The sequence below is a fragment of the Pyrus communis genome, chromosome 5 (assembly GCF_963583255.1).
Source record: "Pyrus communis chromosome 5, drPyrComm1.1, whole genome shotgun sequence".
NCBI classification, from domain to species: Eukaryota; Viridiplantae; Streptophyta; class Magnoliopsida; order Rosales; family Rosaceae; genus Pyrus; species Pyrus communis.
Window position 1 is genome coordinate 801,706 of NC_084807.1, and position 16,618 is coordinate 818,323.

Sequence of the window (16,618 nt, forward strand, 5' to 3'; positions counted from 1 at the left end):
TAAATACTAGTGTCGCTTTTAAACCGACGTAAACATTATTTTAATAATTTTTAAATACTAGTGTCGCTTTTAAGCGACATAAAGTGTGTGTATATATATATATATATTAAATTATATATATATATATTAAATTAAATTTTATATCCCTAAAAACTATAATAATTATATATATATATATATATATATATATATTAAATTAAATTTTAAAAAATTGGTGATCATTGGATTGGCTTAAATATACATACGATTCAATTTCTTAAGTGTTATACATACAAAATAAATAAATTTAAATCTACTTAATATATATATATATACACACACACCATTGAACTTGATTGGATACGAATTCTATGAAACTAATTTCGACAGTTATAAACGAAAAATCACGATTTAACGGTTATTTTAACTCCGATTTTGATGATTTTTTACAGCTACACTCCTGACCCTATATGAATACAATGAATGGATTCGATCTTCAAATTAAAATATTTACACAGGTGGATACCACAAAATCTTATGTTATACTTAATGAAAGTATAAATAAACTCTAAGTATTAGTCAATCTATTGTTTTGATGGGATACAAATTCTCCGAAACTAATTTCAACGATCCCAACCGTCAAACTTGTTTGCATATGCTTCGAGATCACATCAGCAAAAAATCACAAAAAACAAACATTCAGAGATCAAGTAACGGGACAAAGCTTTTCGACGGTTATAAACGAAAAATCACGATTTAACGGTTATTTTAACTCTGATTTTGATGATTTTTTACAGCTACATTCCTTGACCCTATATGAATAACATGAATGAATTCGATCTTCAATTTAAAATATTTACACAAGTGGATACCACAAAATCTTATGTTATACTTAATGAAAGTATAAATAAACTCTAAGTGTTAGTCAATCTATTGTTTTGATGGGATACGAATTCTCCGAAACTAATTTCAACGATCCCAACCGTCAAACTTATTTGCATATGCTTCGAGATCACGTCAGCAAAAAATCACAAAAAATAAACATTCAGAGATCAAGTAACGGGACAAAGCTTTTCGACGGTTATAAACGAAAAATCACGATTTAACGGTTATTTTAACTCCGATTTTGATGATTTTTTACAGCTACACTCCTTGACCCTATATGAATACAATGAATGAATTCGATCTTCAAATTAAAATATTTACACAAGTAGATACCACAAAATCTTATGTTATACTTAATGAAAGTATAAATAAACTCTAAGTATTAGTCAATCTATTGTTTTGATGGGATACGAATTCTCCGAAACTAATTTCAACGATCCCAACCGTCAAACTTGTTTGCATATGCTTCAAGATCACATCAGCAAAAAATCACAAAAAACAAACATTCAGAGATCAAGTAACGAGACAAAGCTTTTCGACGGTTATAAACGAAAAATCACGATTTAACGGTTATTTTAACTCCGATTTTGATGATTTTTTACAGCTACATTCCTTGACCCTATATGAATAGAATGAATGAATTCGATCTTCAATTTAAAATATTTACACAAGTGGATACCACAAAATCTTATGTTATACTTAATGAAAGTATAAATAAACTCTAAGTGTTAGTCAATCTATTGTTTTGATGGGATACGAATTCTCTGAAACTAATTTCAACGATCCCAACCGTCAAACTTGTTTGCATATGCTTCGAGATCACATCAGCAAAAAATCACAAAAAACAAACATTCAGAGATCAAGTAACGGGACAAAACTTTTCGACGGTTATAAACGAAAAATCACGATTTAACGGTTATTTTAACTCCAATTTTGATGATTTTTTACAGCTACACTCATTGACCCTTTATGAATAGAATGAATGAATTCGATCTTCAAATTAAAATATTTACACAAGTGGATACCACAAAATCTTATGTTATACTTAATGAAAGTATAAATAAACTCTAAGTGTTAGTCAATCTATTGTTTTGATGGGATATGAATTCTCCGAAACTAATTTCAACGATCTCAACCGTCAAACTAATTTCACTATCAATTGATGGACAGAGTGTGGAGTGTGTGTGCTGTATAGCGCACAAATATGGCCCTCAACTTTTATTATTTTTTTGCTCTTGTGTAATACAAATTCTCAGAAGTATCCTTCCAATTAATTGAAGAGATCTTATTTTGGGACCAGGAGGTATTATACGGAATATATGTTTTCTTTTTTAGAAATAAAAACCAGGTGGTTTGACTTGTGCAAAAATGGTGCTTTGCACACCCAAAAACCTACCCTTATATGAGTGTCGCTTATAACCGACACTAAATTATTTTTTTAAATATTTTGAAATCCAATGTCGCTTTAAATTAGTTTTTTTAAATATTTTGAAACCCAGTGTCGCTTTTAAGCGACATATTGATTTAAATTAGTTTTTCGTTTTATAACCATCGAAAAGTTCCATAGAATTTGTATCCCATCAAGTTCAATGGTGTGTGTATATATATATATATATTTATTAAGTAGATTTAAATTTATTTATTTTGTATGTATAACACTTAAAGAAATTGAATGGTATGTATATTGAAACTGATCCAACGGTCACCAATTTTTAAAATTTAATTTAATATATATATATATATATATAATTATTATAGTTTTTAGGGGTATAAAATTGTTACATTAATATATATAATTATTATAGTATTTTTTAGGGTTATAAAATTAATATATATAAAATTATAGTATTTGAAATATTAGGCGGGAAATTTCCCGCTTGTTTGAATGGATGGAGAGACTTAGTGTCGGTTTTAACCGACGCTAGTGTCATTAAAGCGACGCTATGTGAATTTCAAAAAGTGTGTCAGAAGTTGGCGTCGGTTAAAAGCGACGCTAGTTTCATTAAAGCGACGCAAGTTTCATTAAAGCGACGCTATGTGAATTTCAAAAAGTGTGTCAGAAGTTGGCGTCGGTTAAAAGCGACGCTAGTTTCATTAAAGCGACGCAAGTTTCATTAAAGCGACGCTATGTGAATTTCAAAAAGTGTAAGTTTGTGTCGGTTTAAAGCGACGCTAGATTCATTAAAGCGACGCGAGTTTCATTAAAGCGACGCTATGTGAATTTCAAAAAAAATGTCAGACGTTTGCGTCGGTTTTAACGGACGCAAACTAAGTACCCATATTTAAACCCCTCTCTTTCCCATTTCAACCGTGCTTTCATTTCTCCCCCAATTTCAGACTTTCTTCTTCTCATTCCCCATTTCATTTGTGCGTCCCCTTCTTCCTCCTTTTCATTTTTTCCTCAACTCCTTCCCCGTTTGCTTTGGATCACCAGTTTGAAGATCAACATTCTGAAGAACTCCAATTCGAGGAGGAAGAGCTTGAAGGTGGTTCATTTTTAAATTATTATGATTATTAATTTTAGTTTCTATTTTGTATTCTAAATAGTTTTATGCTTAAATTGAAAATTTATTTTTGTTTCTTGGTTTTTAATTGTTTTTTTTGTATTTATGCATGTTGGATCTGAAGAGCAAGGACACTGGAAATCGCAGATCCATAATTTTTTAAAGGTATAAAACCTGAGTTTAATCTATAGAGATTAGAGCCTTAATGTTGAAGTAGTAAAGTATTGGAGCACTGATCTGATGGCAAGCATGGCAGCATGGAGTTGCTAGTATTATATATGGCACTATGGAGCTACAAAATATGTGGTCTTCGACAAAGGCAAGCACAGGAAAGCATGGAGGATGAATTTTTGTAAAGTATATGGAATGTTAGATGTAAAACATTTGTATATTATGGCACTATTTTTCTTTTGAATTATTTTTATTATTGTTTGTTTTGGCCTAAAATTGAAATTTATTATTTCGATTATATAATTTTTTTGAGTTATAATTATTTGAGAACGAATACAGAAACAGATTTCGACTTTTTTTTAAATTATTATTATCAAAGGTGGTGTCGCTTTAAATCGTCACTAGTTTGCATATTTTATTTATTTAATTGTTCTCTAACGTCGCTTTAAACCGTCACTAGTTTGCATATTTTATTTAGTTAATTGTTGACTAGCGTCGCTTTAAACCGACGTTAACATCAGCGTCGCTTTAAACCGACGCTGCGTAGTGGCGGATTAAGCGAACAAAGCGACGCTGAAGCCCTTTAGTGACGGTAGCAATGGCGTCGCTATTCCAATCCGACATTGCAGTGTTTTATGTCGAATTTTTGCCAAATTTCCGACAGAAATCGGGGTTTCTTGTCGGTTTTTGGTCCGCCGGTGATAGCCTATATTGTAGTAGTGATATTTAATCTAGGATGCTTTTCTCATGAAGAGATTTTTCAGTGTGCTTGAAATATTAACACTTACGTCATATGTCATTATACAAGTCGAGGAACACTAACAAAAAAAAAGAAAAAAAAACTTCCTTTTACTTGCATAATAACATATAATGTACTACCCTGTATTCCAGCACATTAAAAAATCTATCCTCGTCGTGAATGGTATGTTTTCATAACGTTTTCTAGTAAATGATCACTATCACATTTCATTTGACTCATTCCTTTTGGTGACAATATTATTATATTTTAAAAGCCTTGTTGGATGGCAACTACCGCCATATTTCCACGATGGTCATGTATAAATGGTACAACGTATCAGCACAAATTAAAAATTATTTATACAATTCAAATGATTCAGACTTGAAAAAAAATAATAACTGGTTAGAATTTGGAGTCAAATCCAGTTTCATATGGAAAATGAGAGTTCCAATATAAATATAGGTTTTGGGGAAGAAAAGGAGAATAAGAAGATTGAGTGCGTTCTAAGATGGGTGCTATTATGACTGAATTTCAGGAAGGCTGAATGTGACTTCATTCGGTCCAAAGTGAGATTAATTAATTAATATTAGATGACTTTTATAATTTGGTTAAATTGTAGGACCAAGAGGAAACAGAAGAGGAGGAAAGAAAAAAAACAACTGAGAGAGTATGGAAGGAATAGATCAAAGATTGAAGAAAGAAGGGATTTAATAATTTAATAGTGTCGAAATCTTAAATCTTTTTAGCTAAAATGGTCACTGAGATTTATATAACACATCATTTTGGTCCTTGAGATTTGAAATCAATAGAAGTGATCAATGAGATTGTCCACTATCAATCATTTTGGTCATTCTGTGCAAAATTATGTTAAGTAAGGATCAAAATGATAAATATACCCTCAATTTAATAAACAATAGGCCAAAATGATTTGACAAAAATTAAGAGTATTTTGGTTATTTTATTCTTATTTAATGGAAGTTTTTCACAAAATGACCAAAATGATTGATGGTACACAATCTCAGGGACCAATTCTGTTGATTTCAAATTTTAGGGACCAAAGTGAAGAGTTATATAAATCTCATGAACCATTTTAACTAAAAAACCAAATCTTAATTAGTGCGTAGCCTCCTCCCCTCCATTTGCTTCGACCATAATGGTGGTGATGAAGAGATTTGCGCACAACGTATGGGAAAATGGTTTGAAAACATTTTCAAAGGCGTGCCAAAGCTCTTAATTCAGATGAATTTCATAATTTCTGTGAATGCCAATGCTGCAATTTTGGCACTCAAAGTGGGAGCTGAATTAGATTTCCAAGTCAATATATATCATAATTTAGTTGAATGTCAACGGGAGTTCCAAAACAGGCAAAGATAGTAGTGGATCAACACCTGTTAGCATAATTCAACAATGGGAAATGCCAGATTATACCTAACGCAGCTATCAACGGAAGATCACTATAACTTCCTGTCGTTTACACGTTGGCGGCTTCGGTTTTTATCCAATTTTTCTTTCGATAATCATGGTTTTTATTAATTTTATTAGCATTTGCCTACACACTTTTGGTGTATGAACACATTTTTTTAGAAAATGAGAAGAATAGAGGAAGAGAGAGAACTTGGGTGAGTGGGAAGTTTTTGGTTATGGTTTTTTTTTTTTTTTTTTTTTTTTTTTAATATTAGAGGTTTTTTAACATCACCGGTAGGTGAAGCTACCAAAATAGTAAAATTTGGACCTGTAAAATTACATTATTGCCCATCATTTTTTTTTGTATGATAGAAGATTAATTTGTCTTTTCACACTTTTTTTAGTCGACAAAGAGAGTTTTATTAATTAGTTATGATTTGTAATCAGTTATTTCTATTCGGACCTCTTTGTTTGGAATTAGTTTGGAAAGCCATATATTTTCCACATTTGTTTTGGAAGTTTACTACTGATTATCGATCGTGGAAGTTTACTAGTCTATGATTTACACATTTAGAATGTATCTCAAACTCTTAAATGGGTTCGAGTAATTTCTTTTTTGGGTTTTCATTACCTAATCTTTAAATGGTGTATATTGGTTTTACGGAAACTTTTTAATTGTAGGATTTATATTCCCAAATATATGTTGGTATTTAAGGAGATTTGTTTGGTGAATTGGGAACATCATCGTGTAGTGTTATGATTTCATTCAAATGGTAAATTAGGATGTATCCAATTGAGATTCTGAGAGATTTTAATAAATTTATAAGTCCATGGATTTTGATAGAGTTTAATTGATTTCTAAAGAGTCTATGTAAAACTTTGAATGAATTCCCTCAAAGGAGATGTGAGATTTAAGAATGCTTAAAATACACAATGAATTTTCTCGAATTCCCTAACTATTTAAAATCTTTAAAAATCAATTTGTAATTGAATATACCTGAAATATTATAAATTCTTTTAAAATCCTGATTGAATACCCTTAGACTTAGAGAATTATTTAAAATCATAATTGAATACTCCTGAATTTATAAAATAAAAAAAAATTAAAATCTTTCAAAATCTCAATTGAATATAAAATACATAAAAATTTCTCGCGTGTTGGTAAACCAGCACCGGTAACCAAACTAAACTCGGCCATTCCATTCATATTTCGTCATATATATGTTTCTTTAGTGGATAGAAAACTAATTGTATGAAACCAGAGTCGGCTACCTGCCAACTAAATCCTTTCGTCTCAACCTCCTGCTGCTCAATCTCCATACCTCTCTGACTCGTGAAGATTCTCTCTAAGTCTCAGCAGTCATTGCTTCTAATTCTCAAAGTGCCTACCTTTCTCTCTCTCTCTCTCTAGAAAGCTTTGACTACTCTTCTATAAATATGCATTAGGCCTTCACGATCACATCCCACATATATATCATCCAAACGTCTGTCTTGAACATCTGGAATTGTGGACATGCAATTGTGTCTGTGTCAAAAAGTGAAAGTTACAATGTTTTCACAAAACCAGTTTCTCTCAGTACTTCTCATAATATTAGCCTCATTTCCCTTCTCTTTTAGTAGTGACCTAGGGAACCCACTAGTTGTACTTGATCTTCATCGTCACCATCGAACAAGAAGGCTTCAATCAACTTCAGCAAAGAATGTTACTGTAAATGTGGATCATTTTGGAGCAAAAGGAGATGGAGGGGATGATACCCAGGTAACCCAGTTGTACGAGGAAAGCCGTAGTCGTAATAACCCTCGAGCTCTTCTCAAGAAGATTATTTCTTTATTTTCTTCTTTTAATGACGCTATTCGATCACATTGTTGATGATCTCTCTAACAACTAACATGCATGAGAGTTTAATCATGAGTAGAATGAGGGTTCTTAACTGGTTGTGGTTTGATAATTATAATTGTACGTGTTTTATACAGGCATTTATGAACGCTTGGGAGAAGGCTTGTTCTTCTAAAAGAGGTGTTGAGCTTGTGGTTCCTAAGAATAGGGTCTATCGTCTGAAGCCAATGAATTTCTCCGGCCCTTGCAAATCTGATGTCACGCTCAAGGTGAGTCACATATACCATAATAAATGCACATACATAACATGCAAACTGTATATCCATCTACAATCGACCTAATATACTTGTTTGGGTAGAATCATATAGTTGAATGGTGGGGATGAATATAAAATATAAATACTAGTATAAAGAATATATATGTACTATACGTTTCGTAGGCCAAAACTTAGAGAGAGAAAAGAGAGATGGACGACAAGAAAGAGGAAGAAAGGTTAGAGGATTTTAGAGAGAGTTACTTGCTTCCCAGGTAATATAATTACAATATAAACAATTGTGTGCGGCATAGTGAATACATAACATTACTTGTATATTTTACTATTTAGATTTTATAGGAAAAAAAAACGTATCTGCTCTTATTAATTGGATTCATTTTACTAGATCTATGGAACCATCAAAGCCTCTACCAAACGATCAGATTATACGGACTTACGGCATTGGATTTTGTTTACAAATTTGACTAACTTCAGAGTTGAAGGTGGTGGCACCATCAATGGCAATGGAAGGAAATGGTGGCAAAACTCATGCAAAGTTAACGAATCCCTTGTAAGTTATGCCATTACTAATGGAATTACTTGTTGTGCATGACTTAGAAACCCTTTTGGTAACTATTTGCTCTCATTCAATTGTTCATAATCATTTTAGTTTTTATATTTTAAAAAATTAAAAATTTATTTGGTAACGATTTTTTTATTTTAAGATTCAAAAAATTGAAAATTGAAAACAAAAATCAAGCCAAATTTTAAAACCTAAAAATAAATTCAATCATCTTTAAAAGTCCTTATTATAAAATCACGATACATAAATATCTTTTTTGCAACAAATAATAAAATATAAGATATTTTAGTTATTGAACTGTTTGTAATTGGTAAAAGTATTACGAATTGCCTATTTGTTTGTTAAAGTTGATTCTAAATGACAATTGTGTTAGTTAATTTTTTTTAATAAACTTGTCAAAAATCTTTTTTTTTTTTAAATTTAAACTTTGAATACCCATTTCTATATGCAAAGACTAACAATATTTTGTTTTCTTTTGTGGAACCTTCCATTATCTTACAGCCTTGCACGCTCGCACCAAATGTAAGTTTTTGGGACCTATTTATTTCCAAGTACTAATGATTATATCAAACAAAGATTATATTTCAAGAAGAGAAACACTCTTAGGGTATTGAATTTTCGTTTCCATTAATTAAATACTGAAATCTGTATCGCTGTCTTCTTTTTCTTTTCCTTTCTTGTTCTTGTTCATGAAAGGCCGTGACTTTCTTCGGGTGCAACACTTTGGAAGTAGACAATGTGAGGTTCCGAAATGCCCAGAAAATGCATCTATCTTTTCAGTCTTGTGTGAATGTAAAAGCTTCGAATCTCATAGTGACCGCACCAGGCGATAGCCCAAACACAGATGGAATCCATGTCACAGCAACACAAAATATTCGGATAAGCAACTGTCTCATTAGAACAGGTATATTTAAACTCTTATTTTATTAGACTGTCAATTTACACTATAACTAGTAAAGTGACCTCTTATTTGAATGTGTCTTTGAATTAGTAATCTAATCTAAGCACGGACGGAGGCAACATATGCTCACTAGAGACAGCTACCTCCACTCAACTCTTTTTACCATGAAAAATACTCTTAAGTAAAAGTATAATAATCTGTATACTCATAAATGAAGTTTCAGTCAAAACACTCAACTTAAAATACCCTCTCGCATTTATACTTTTCTTATTCTCTCTCCATTTCGTGCCATGTAATTTTTCCATTAACTAATGGTTACAATTTTACTGTTCTAAACACCAGATACCCAAAATCATGTTGCTGGACAATAAGTTGATAGTATGGTATCAAAATATTAATTTAATTTCATCATTCAAAGTTCACCTCACTAAAAAATAATTCTGGCTCCGTTCATGCTGTCAATTTACACTATAAATGGTAAACTAACCTCTCCTTTGAATATGTCTTCTAATTCGGTAGTCTAAATTAAGTCCAACAAAAAAAATTAGTTAAGGATGTTCTAATAACATAATATCTCAAACTGTTATAAAGCACCAATTATAAAATTTGAAAGAAATATTAATCCACCCAAACTAATATTACTCATGTTTTCTTTTATGTTATTAATGAATTGAAGGTGATGACTGTATTTCGATAGTAAGTGGGTCAAAAAATGTTCAAGCTGATGATATAACCTGCGGACCAGGTCATGGAATTAGGTAACATTCCATCAGATACATTAAACATGATATTAATTTTTCGATTATCTTGTACAAAATAATTTCATACTTATTCTGGTGATGTCATATTGCAGCATTGGAAGCTTAGGAGCTGGAAATTCACAAGCAGAGGTTTCAGATGTGGTGGTTTCTAAAGCCAAAATTATTGGCACCACTAACGGATTAAGAATAAAGACTTGGCAGGTAAGACTTCATTTTCAACCATATATGTGTAAGACTGGGAATGCAGACACACATTACACATACAATGCAGTCAATTAACTTTTTGACACAGAAAAGGGTTTTCGTTTTATTTCATGTACATGTGTATAAATCAAATGACACATATTGGTCAATTTTGTTTGATAAATAGGGCGGGTCTGGGTATGCAACAAACATCAGATTCAAAAATGTTATGATGGCCAATGTGAGCAATCCAATTATCATAGACCAATACTATTGCGATCAGGATTCACCATGCCAAGAACAGGTAATGCACGGTCTAATTTTACATTTTATCCACAAGATTCTATTAAACTATCTAACAGTAAAAACATAATTTGTAAGTTATTGTATGGTGGAAAAGTTTAGATTAAAAGATCATCATTCACTCAAGACATACATAAATATTACGACGAAATGCATTTTGAGAAGTGTAAAATGACTTTTTTTTTTTAAAGTACTAATAATAACGCCTGTAGTAGTACACATTATAATAGCGATCATTTTGTGCAGGCTTCAACTGTGAAAATAAGCAATGTGGTATATGAGAATGTGAAAGGCACAAGTGCTTCAAAAGTGGCAGTGAAATTTGACTGCAGCAAGAGTTTCGGATGTCAAGACATTTTGTTAAAAGACGTAAACCTAAGATCTCTAGCCAATGAAATTGCCCAAGCTTCGTGTGAGCATGTCGATTTAAGCCATAGAGGAACGGTTTCTCCAAAATGCTCTTCGTTAATTTAATGAGTAAATTATAAAATTGGTTCATGAACTTTCACCGACTTCGTCTTTAAGAATGTGAAAAATTGGTCCTTCCATCCGAAATATGGTGAAAATTCAGGGATTAATTTTATAATTTACACTTAGTTTAATTGATGTTGTGGGGAGGTGGGGATTTGCATTTGTCTTTATTTGCACAGTTATTATAGTATTGCCAGAATTGAAACAAATTTATTGTAGGCTTACTTGTAATTAGTAATGAAAAATAAAGTTATCCCATTCAAGGTGAGGATCCCAACGTGTTCTCGTTATCTAATTACAACAGAGAGAAATAGACTAATACAGTGTTGCTAAAGAATAATTTGTGATGACTAAATCAATTGCTGAAAAGATAATAATTGCGAAATCCACCCTAAAGGTTCGTTAGACCTCACATGTTGGGAAGCAGCTGTGAAATTTGTGATGACTAAATCAACTGCTGAAAAGATAATAGTTGAGAAATTCACCCTGCCAATTGATTTAATAAAAATCACACCCAACGCATATTGATGCAAAATCCGCTTGGTACCCAGTGTTTTATAACCTGGATTTCTTATCACAAGGCACTGCTGTTCACGACGTGATAAACCCGAGCCATATTGCTATTGGAATAGTTGAGGGGGGTAATGTCAACGTGTTGCAAGAGTTATACGAAAAATGGTTCAAGCTGATAGAATTAACGTCCTACGTGATTACAAGGCTGTTGTGTTGGGCAAAATTGCAGTTAATTCAATTCTTGAAATGAAATACAGCATGTTGACAATGATATCAGAATTGTCTGAGTTAGTTCATACCAACTTTGAAGATGTGCAAGTGGTCATTAGAATGAACAGGAGGGTTGGACCTCACATTGATTTGAATCTCGGAATTGGAGGGCCGGGTCCTACCAAAGACTTGTACTACAACAAATATATTCTCCACCATTAGGACTTGAAGGAAGACTCGGAAGTAGTTCACAAAATCATTAAATTGAATGGTGAAAGTACAAGTTTATTGCTACGATGATTAAGAGGATGGGGACAATAAGAAATAAAAAGATTCCTGTATTCGAAGTTTTCTACAAAAAGAATACAAACGATGTGCGAAATTCAATGGCAATAAAGATTTGCAAATGTCTATTGAAAGAAAGATGGGATAAATTAGCGATTTATGATGCTAAAGCAAGAGAAGACATAGTACGATCCCTGCTCTTCTTGCTTTAGCATCATAAATCGCTAATTCATCGCATCCTTCTTTCAACAGACATTTGCAAATTTGTATTGTCATTGAATTTCGCACATCGTTTGTATTCTTTTTGAAGGAAACTCCAAATACAACAATCTTCTTATTTCTTATTGTCCCTATCCTCCTAATCATCGTAGCAATAAACTTGTACTTAATCTCACCATTCAATTTAATGATTTTGTGAACTACTTATGAGTCTTCCTTCAAGCCGTAATGGTGGAGAATATATTTGCAGTAGTACAAGTCTTTGGTAAGACCTGGCCCTCCAATTCCGAGATTCGAATCAATGTGAGGTCCATCCCTCCTATCCCTTCTAATGACTTCTTGCACATCTTCAAAGTTGGTATAAACTAACTCAGATAGTTCCGATATCGTTCTTAACATGATGTATTTCATTACAAGAATTGAATTAACTGCAATTTTGCCCAACACAATAGCCTTGTAAGCACGTAGGACGTTAATTCTATCAGCTTGAACTCATTTTTTGTATAACTCTTGCAACACGTTGACATTACCCCCTCAACCATTCCAATAGCACTATGGCTCGGGTTTCTCATGTCGTGAACGGTAGTGCCTTGTGATAAGAAATCCGAGTTATAAAACACTGAAAATTGGGTACCAAGCGGATTTTGCGCCAATATGCGTTGGGTGTGGTTTTCTATTACATCAATTGGCAGGGTGGATTTCTCAACTATTATCTTTTCAACAGTTGATTCAGTATCACAAATTTCACAAACCTTTAGTGCCAACACACGGCTTTGTGGGTACCTCAACAGCAATGAAGACCATCTTTGCCCTCTTTATGATTCCTTCATCTTTTGCCGTTTCATCACAAACAAAACGGACGTTATCAGAGTGTTTGGCATCATTCAACAAGTCTCTCAGATGAGGCTCCTCAAAAGGCAATGCAGCATCAGGCACACCATTCCAGACATTATCCCAAGCTTCAATCTTTAATTTGTCATTATCAACAATTGTAAAACCTATACCGTGGTGATTTGACGCCATGACAAGCATGTTCACAACGCCAGAAAGGCTGGCCCTTAACCAATAAATATTCTGAACCAGCATAAATAATAGTTTGGGGATGAGAAAATCTTGAGTCATCTAGGTTTTCACGTTAGTATTCAAAGTTTACAGTTGAGCAAAAACTGTACTGTTTACAAATTTCACTTCACATAACAAATATGTTTTCAAATTATATATATGCTACATATTAATTAGTACGCCGTCTATTAATTAGTATGCTATATATTAATTAGTTGTTCAATTGATTCCATAGCAGTAAACTGTATAAGTACTTGAGGAATAATTCTTTTCCTAAAAAAGCAGAGAGAGATAGAGAGAAATAAACCTGTGCCAAACTATTAATCGGAGCTTCTGTCCCAGCAGTGCCATCTATGGGGTCCTCACGGTCCATATCCATATCTTCAGGGCTGCAAATTCACATTTAAAATTAGAATTATAATTCAATAAACAACAACTGTAATTTAAAGTATGCGATAGTTATTACAATCTTGAGATAATTAACAGTAACACAAGACCAAGGTACTTAAAAAAAAAAAACAAATAATCAAAGGAAAAGAGAAGACAAGCAAGTCAGATTTTTACCAGTGTCTGTTTTAATGACATAGAGCGTTCGTTTGAACGTGCTTTTAAAATGATTAAAAATATTTTAGGAACTAATTTTTAGTAAAAATGTAAATAAATTTTAGAAAAACATTTAAATGTTTTTTGGAAGAAGCATAAAACTAGTATTTTTTATAAAAAAAAACACTTTTAAGTGCTTTTGGAAAAGGAAAAAAAAAAAAACGCTTTCAATCATTTTAAAAGAACATCCAAAATGAATTCATATTTGAATGGACATTAAAATTTGATCTTGTAACTTCACCGTAAGCATAGCCAACAAACCCTCAATTGTAAATCAGACATCATTACAATAAGCCAAATAGGAAAATGGTTTCAAGAACAACCTTCAAGCAGAAATCAATCCCAAGAAATCCAACCGTAACCATAGCCAACAAACCCTCAATTTTAACAGAGGAATCAGACATAATTACAATAAGCCAAATAGGAAATCCTTTCAAGAACAACCTTTAAGCAGAAATCAATCCCAAGAAATAAAACAAAAATGAAATAATAGGCACTTGGCTTTGGCCTTAATGAAATGCGAATATCACAAGAAATTCAATCGAAAACACCAAAAACAAGAAGAAGGAATGTTGAATTCAACCAAAAAAACAGAAGAAAATTTCATTGATGCATTTGATCAAACACCTGCTAGTGCTCAATAGAACGAACCCGAGAGTTTCTTCAATCTTGAACCAGAACCTGTCAAGGAGATGGAGCTCGCCAGACTCAGAATTCCGGCAATCTTTACAAGAATTGACAGCCGAAAGGCCACCGAAGATCTTTAACAGTGAAGAAAAGCACAGATGATATCTCAAGGAAGAGAAGATGAACTGTACGTACATAGCTCGGGGCCCATTTTAGTTGTCCATAGCCTGTTTCAGCCGGCCTACCAAGCGGGCTCTTAAGGTAACGGTACCAGAAGCCCAAAGACTAAAGCATTTTGAACTAATTTATGTTTGCGGAAACAATTATTAGGAATTTGTTACTGGTACTTTAAAAATTTAATTATGTACTTCAAGCTTTTATATTTATACATAAAAAAAAACTATTAAGAGGAATGCACAATTAAAATTTTAAACTGCCAACAATAATTTCAAAAATTATTATTGCTTTCGTGATTGTTACCTGTTTCTCAAAAGGAAATAAACCATTTTTCTTAGTGCGCAATGATTTGGTTAACTTAATTGTAAAGTACAAATTAAAAGGTTGTTTTGGCGGATCATGATCCTATCTGTATCCTCTTTGTGAGGATTCTAGAGATCAATGCATTATAACCGTTCATCGTACATTCTGCAGCTAGTTTTTCGTTAGGACTGTTTGTGTTTAATTTTAAATAAAAAACTTAAAATAATTTGTGGCCGGTTTCAAGCGGGTGTGTCTTCAACAGCTGGCCGTCGCAACCTCCTCCCTCTCTGGTTTTGGTTGTCAAGAGACGGGCTGTCATGTCCACCAAGGAATATAAATCAAGGTTAGGCAGAGCTTAACTCTTCCTACTTTTTTTTGGGTGCCTTCGTGGTTAGGTTAATGATGCTTCGGTGTTCCAGGCTTTGTGAGGGGACCTGTTGTATAACGCTGTATTGCTCTATTGTTCATTTATTTTGCCTTATCCGTGGTTTAATGAGAATCCCAATTGACAAGAAAAATCCAAATGTACCCATGTTAACAAAGTGGAACCATGTCTAGCCAACCTATGAGCCACCGGTGGAGCCAATTAAGACCCACAAGGGTCACTTGACCCTTCTCACCATCTTAAAAATATGTCTTCTTATATGTTATATCCAAGTTCTTCATATTTGTACTTATAGTTGATCCTTCTCGCAGAATAATATTTGCCCCAATGAACATAATCTAATATTATCATGCTCCATATGGTCAAAGACTCAAGACACTTGGGCTTAAAGGTGCGTGACACTTCATTCCTTACCTCTAGTCTTTTGATTTATTCACTTGTGTATTGAATTTATTTGATTTTTTTTAGTAAATTTAAATCAGCATGTGATACTCTTATTGTTTGTCTATCTTTTCGATCTGTTTTTTTTTTTTTTTTTTTTTTTTTTTAATCAAAACTTTGGTTATACTTTTCTTAAAAAAAATATTGGTTGTACTTACCATTAGTATTATTATCATATGATTTTGGAATGATGACACAATTAGGTTGTAAATTTCAAATTTGTAATATTTATAATAATTATTATGAATGCGTAAGATTTTAACATGTAAAATTAGGCTGACTCTCATTATTAGAAATTTTGGCTAGTCCACTGCTATGAGCCACACCATTTGCTTGCCTACAAATATTGGAAGATTTAACGTGGGAAAGAGACGCCAGCAAATCTTTTTGAATCATTAATTGCAAATGATGGAAAAGCAATACCGAAACATCTTCCCAATTCCTGTACAATCTCTCTTGCCATTTTGTTTTACCATAGATAGTTTCTTGGAAGTCAATCCATTGTGTAAGGTGTTCACTCTAGATGACAAAGATGTTTTGATCTGATCTTCCATGGCTGCAACCTCTCCTTGATTGTCAGTAGTTACAAAGTGATTGCCGGAGAGTTGAACGCTAGGGCTGCCAATCACCGAGAACGCAACCAAACCGTCGTCAATCTCAAATTCAAGATTCAAGAAGCATGATTATTTCTTATGTTTTGAGAAAGAACACAGAAAGATTGGACGAGTCGCGTGTCCAAGGGAACACTGGACTATGATGATATGATCCTCTCTGATTTAGTCCACACACCCAGGCTTAAAGTTGCCTGAAAAACAAAAA

At 32.8% G+C, this 16,618-nt stretch overlaps 1 protein-coding gene across 1 annotated transcript; it reads left to right on the forward strand.

Moving 5' to 3' along the window:
• The first annotated feature begins 7,167 nt into the window (after positions 1-7,167).
• On the forward strand, positions 7,168-11,002 carry LOC137735554 (polygalacturonase). The gene is made up of 9 exons (XM_068474978.1): positions 7,168-7,441; positions 7,657-7,788; positions 8,179-8,343; positions 8,857-8,877; positions 9,052-9,259; positions 9,933-10,014; positions 10,110-10,218; positions 10,388-10,504; positions 10,750-11,002. Exons 1-9 carry the CDS (start codon positions 7,196-7,198, stop codon positions 10,975-10,977), a joined length of 1,308 nt encoding a protein of 435 aa, XP_068331079.1. The 5' UTR covers positions 7,168-7,195; the 3' UTR covers positions 10,978-11,002.
• Positions 11,003-16,618: the final 5,616 nt, after the last annotated feature.

What these genes read in the sequence shown, in the direction of transcription:
- LOC137735554 (XM_068474978.1), top strand. Translation starts at nt 7,196, where the DNA reads ATGCAATTGTGTCTGTGTCAAAAAGTGAAAGTTACAATGTTTTCACAA. An exon ending in ATGGAGGGGATGATACCCAG is followed by an intron (nt 7,442 to 7,656) that starts GTAACCCAGTTG and finishes TGTTTTATACAG; the next exon opens with GCATTTATGAACGCTTGGGA. An exon ending in AATCTGATGTCACGCTCAAG is followed by an intron (nt 7,789 to 8,178) that starts GTGAGTCACATA and finishes TCATTTTACTAG; the next exon opens with ATCTATGGAACCATCAAAGC.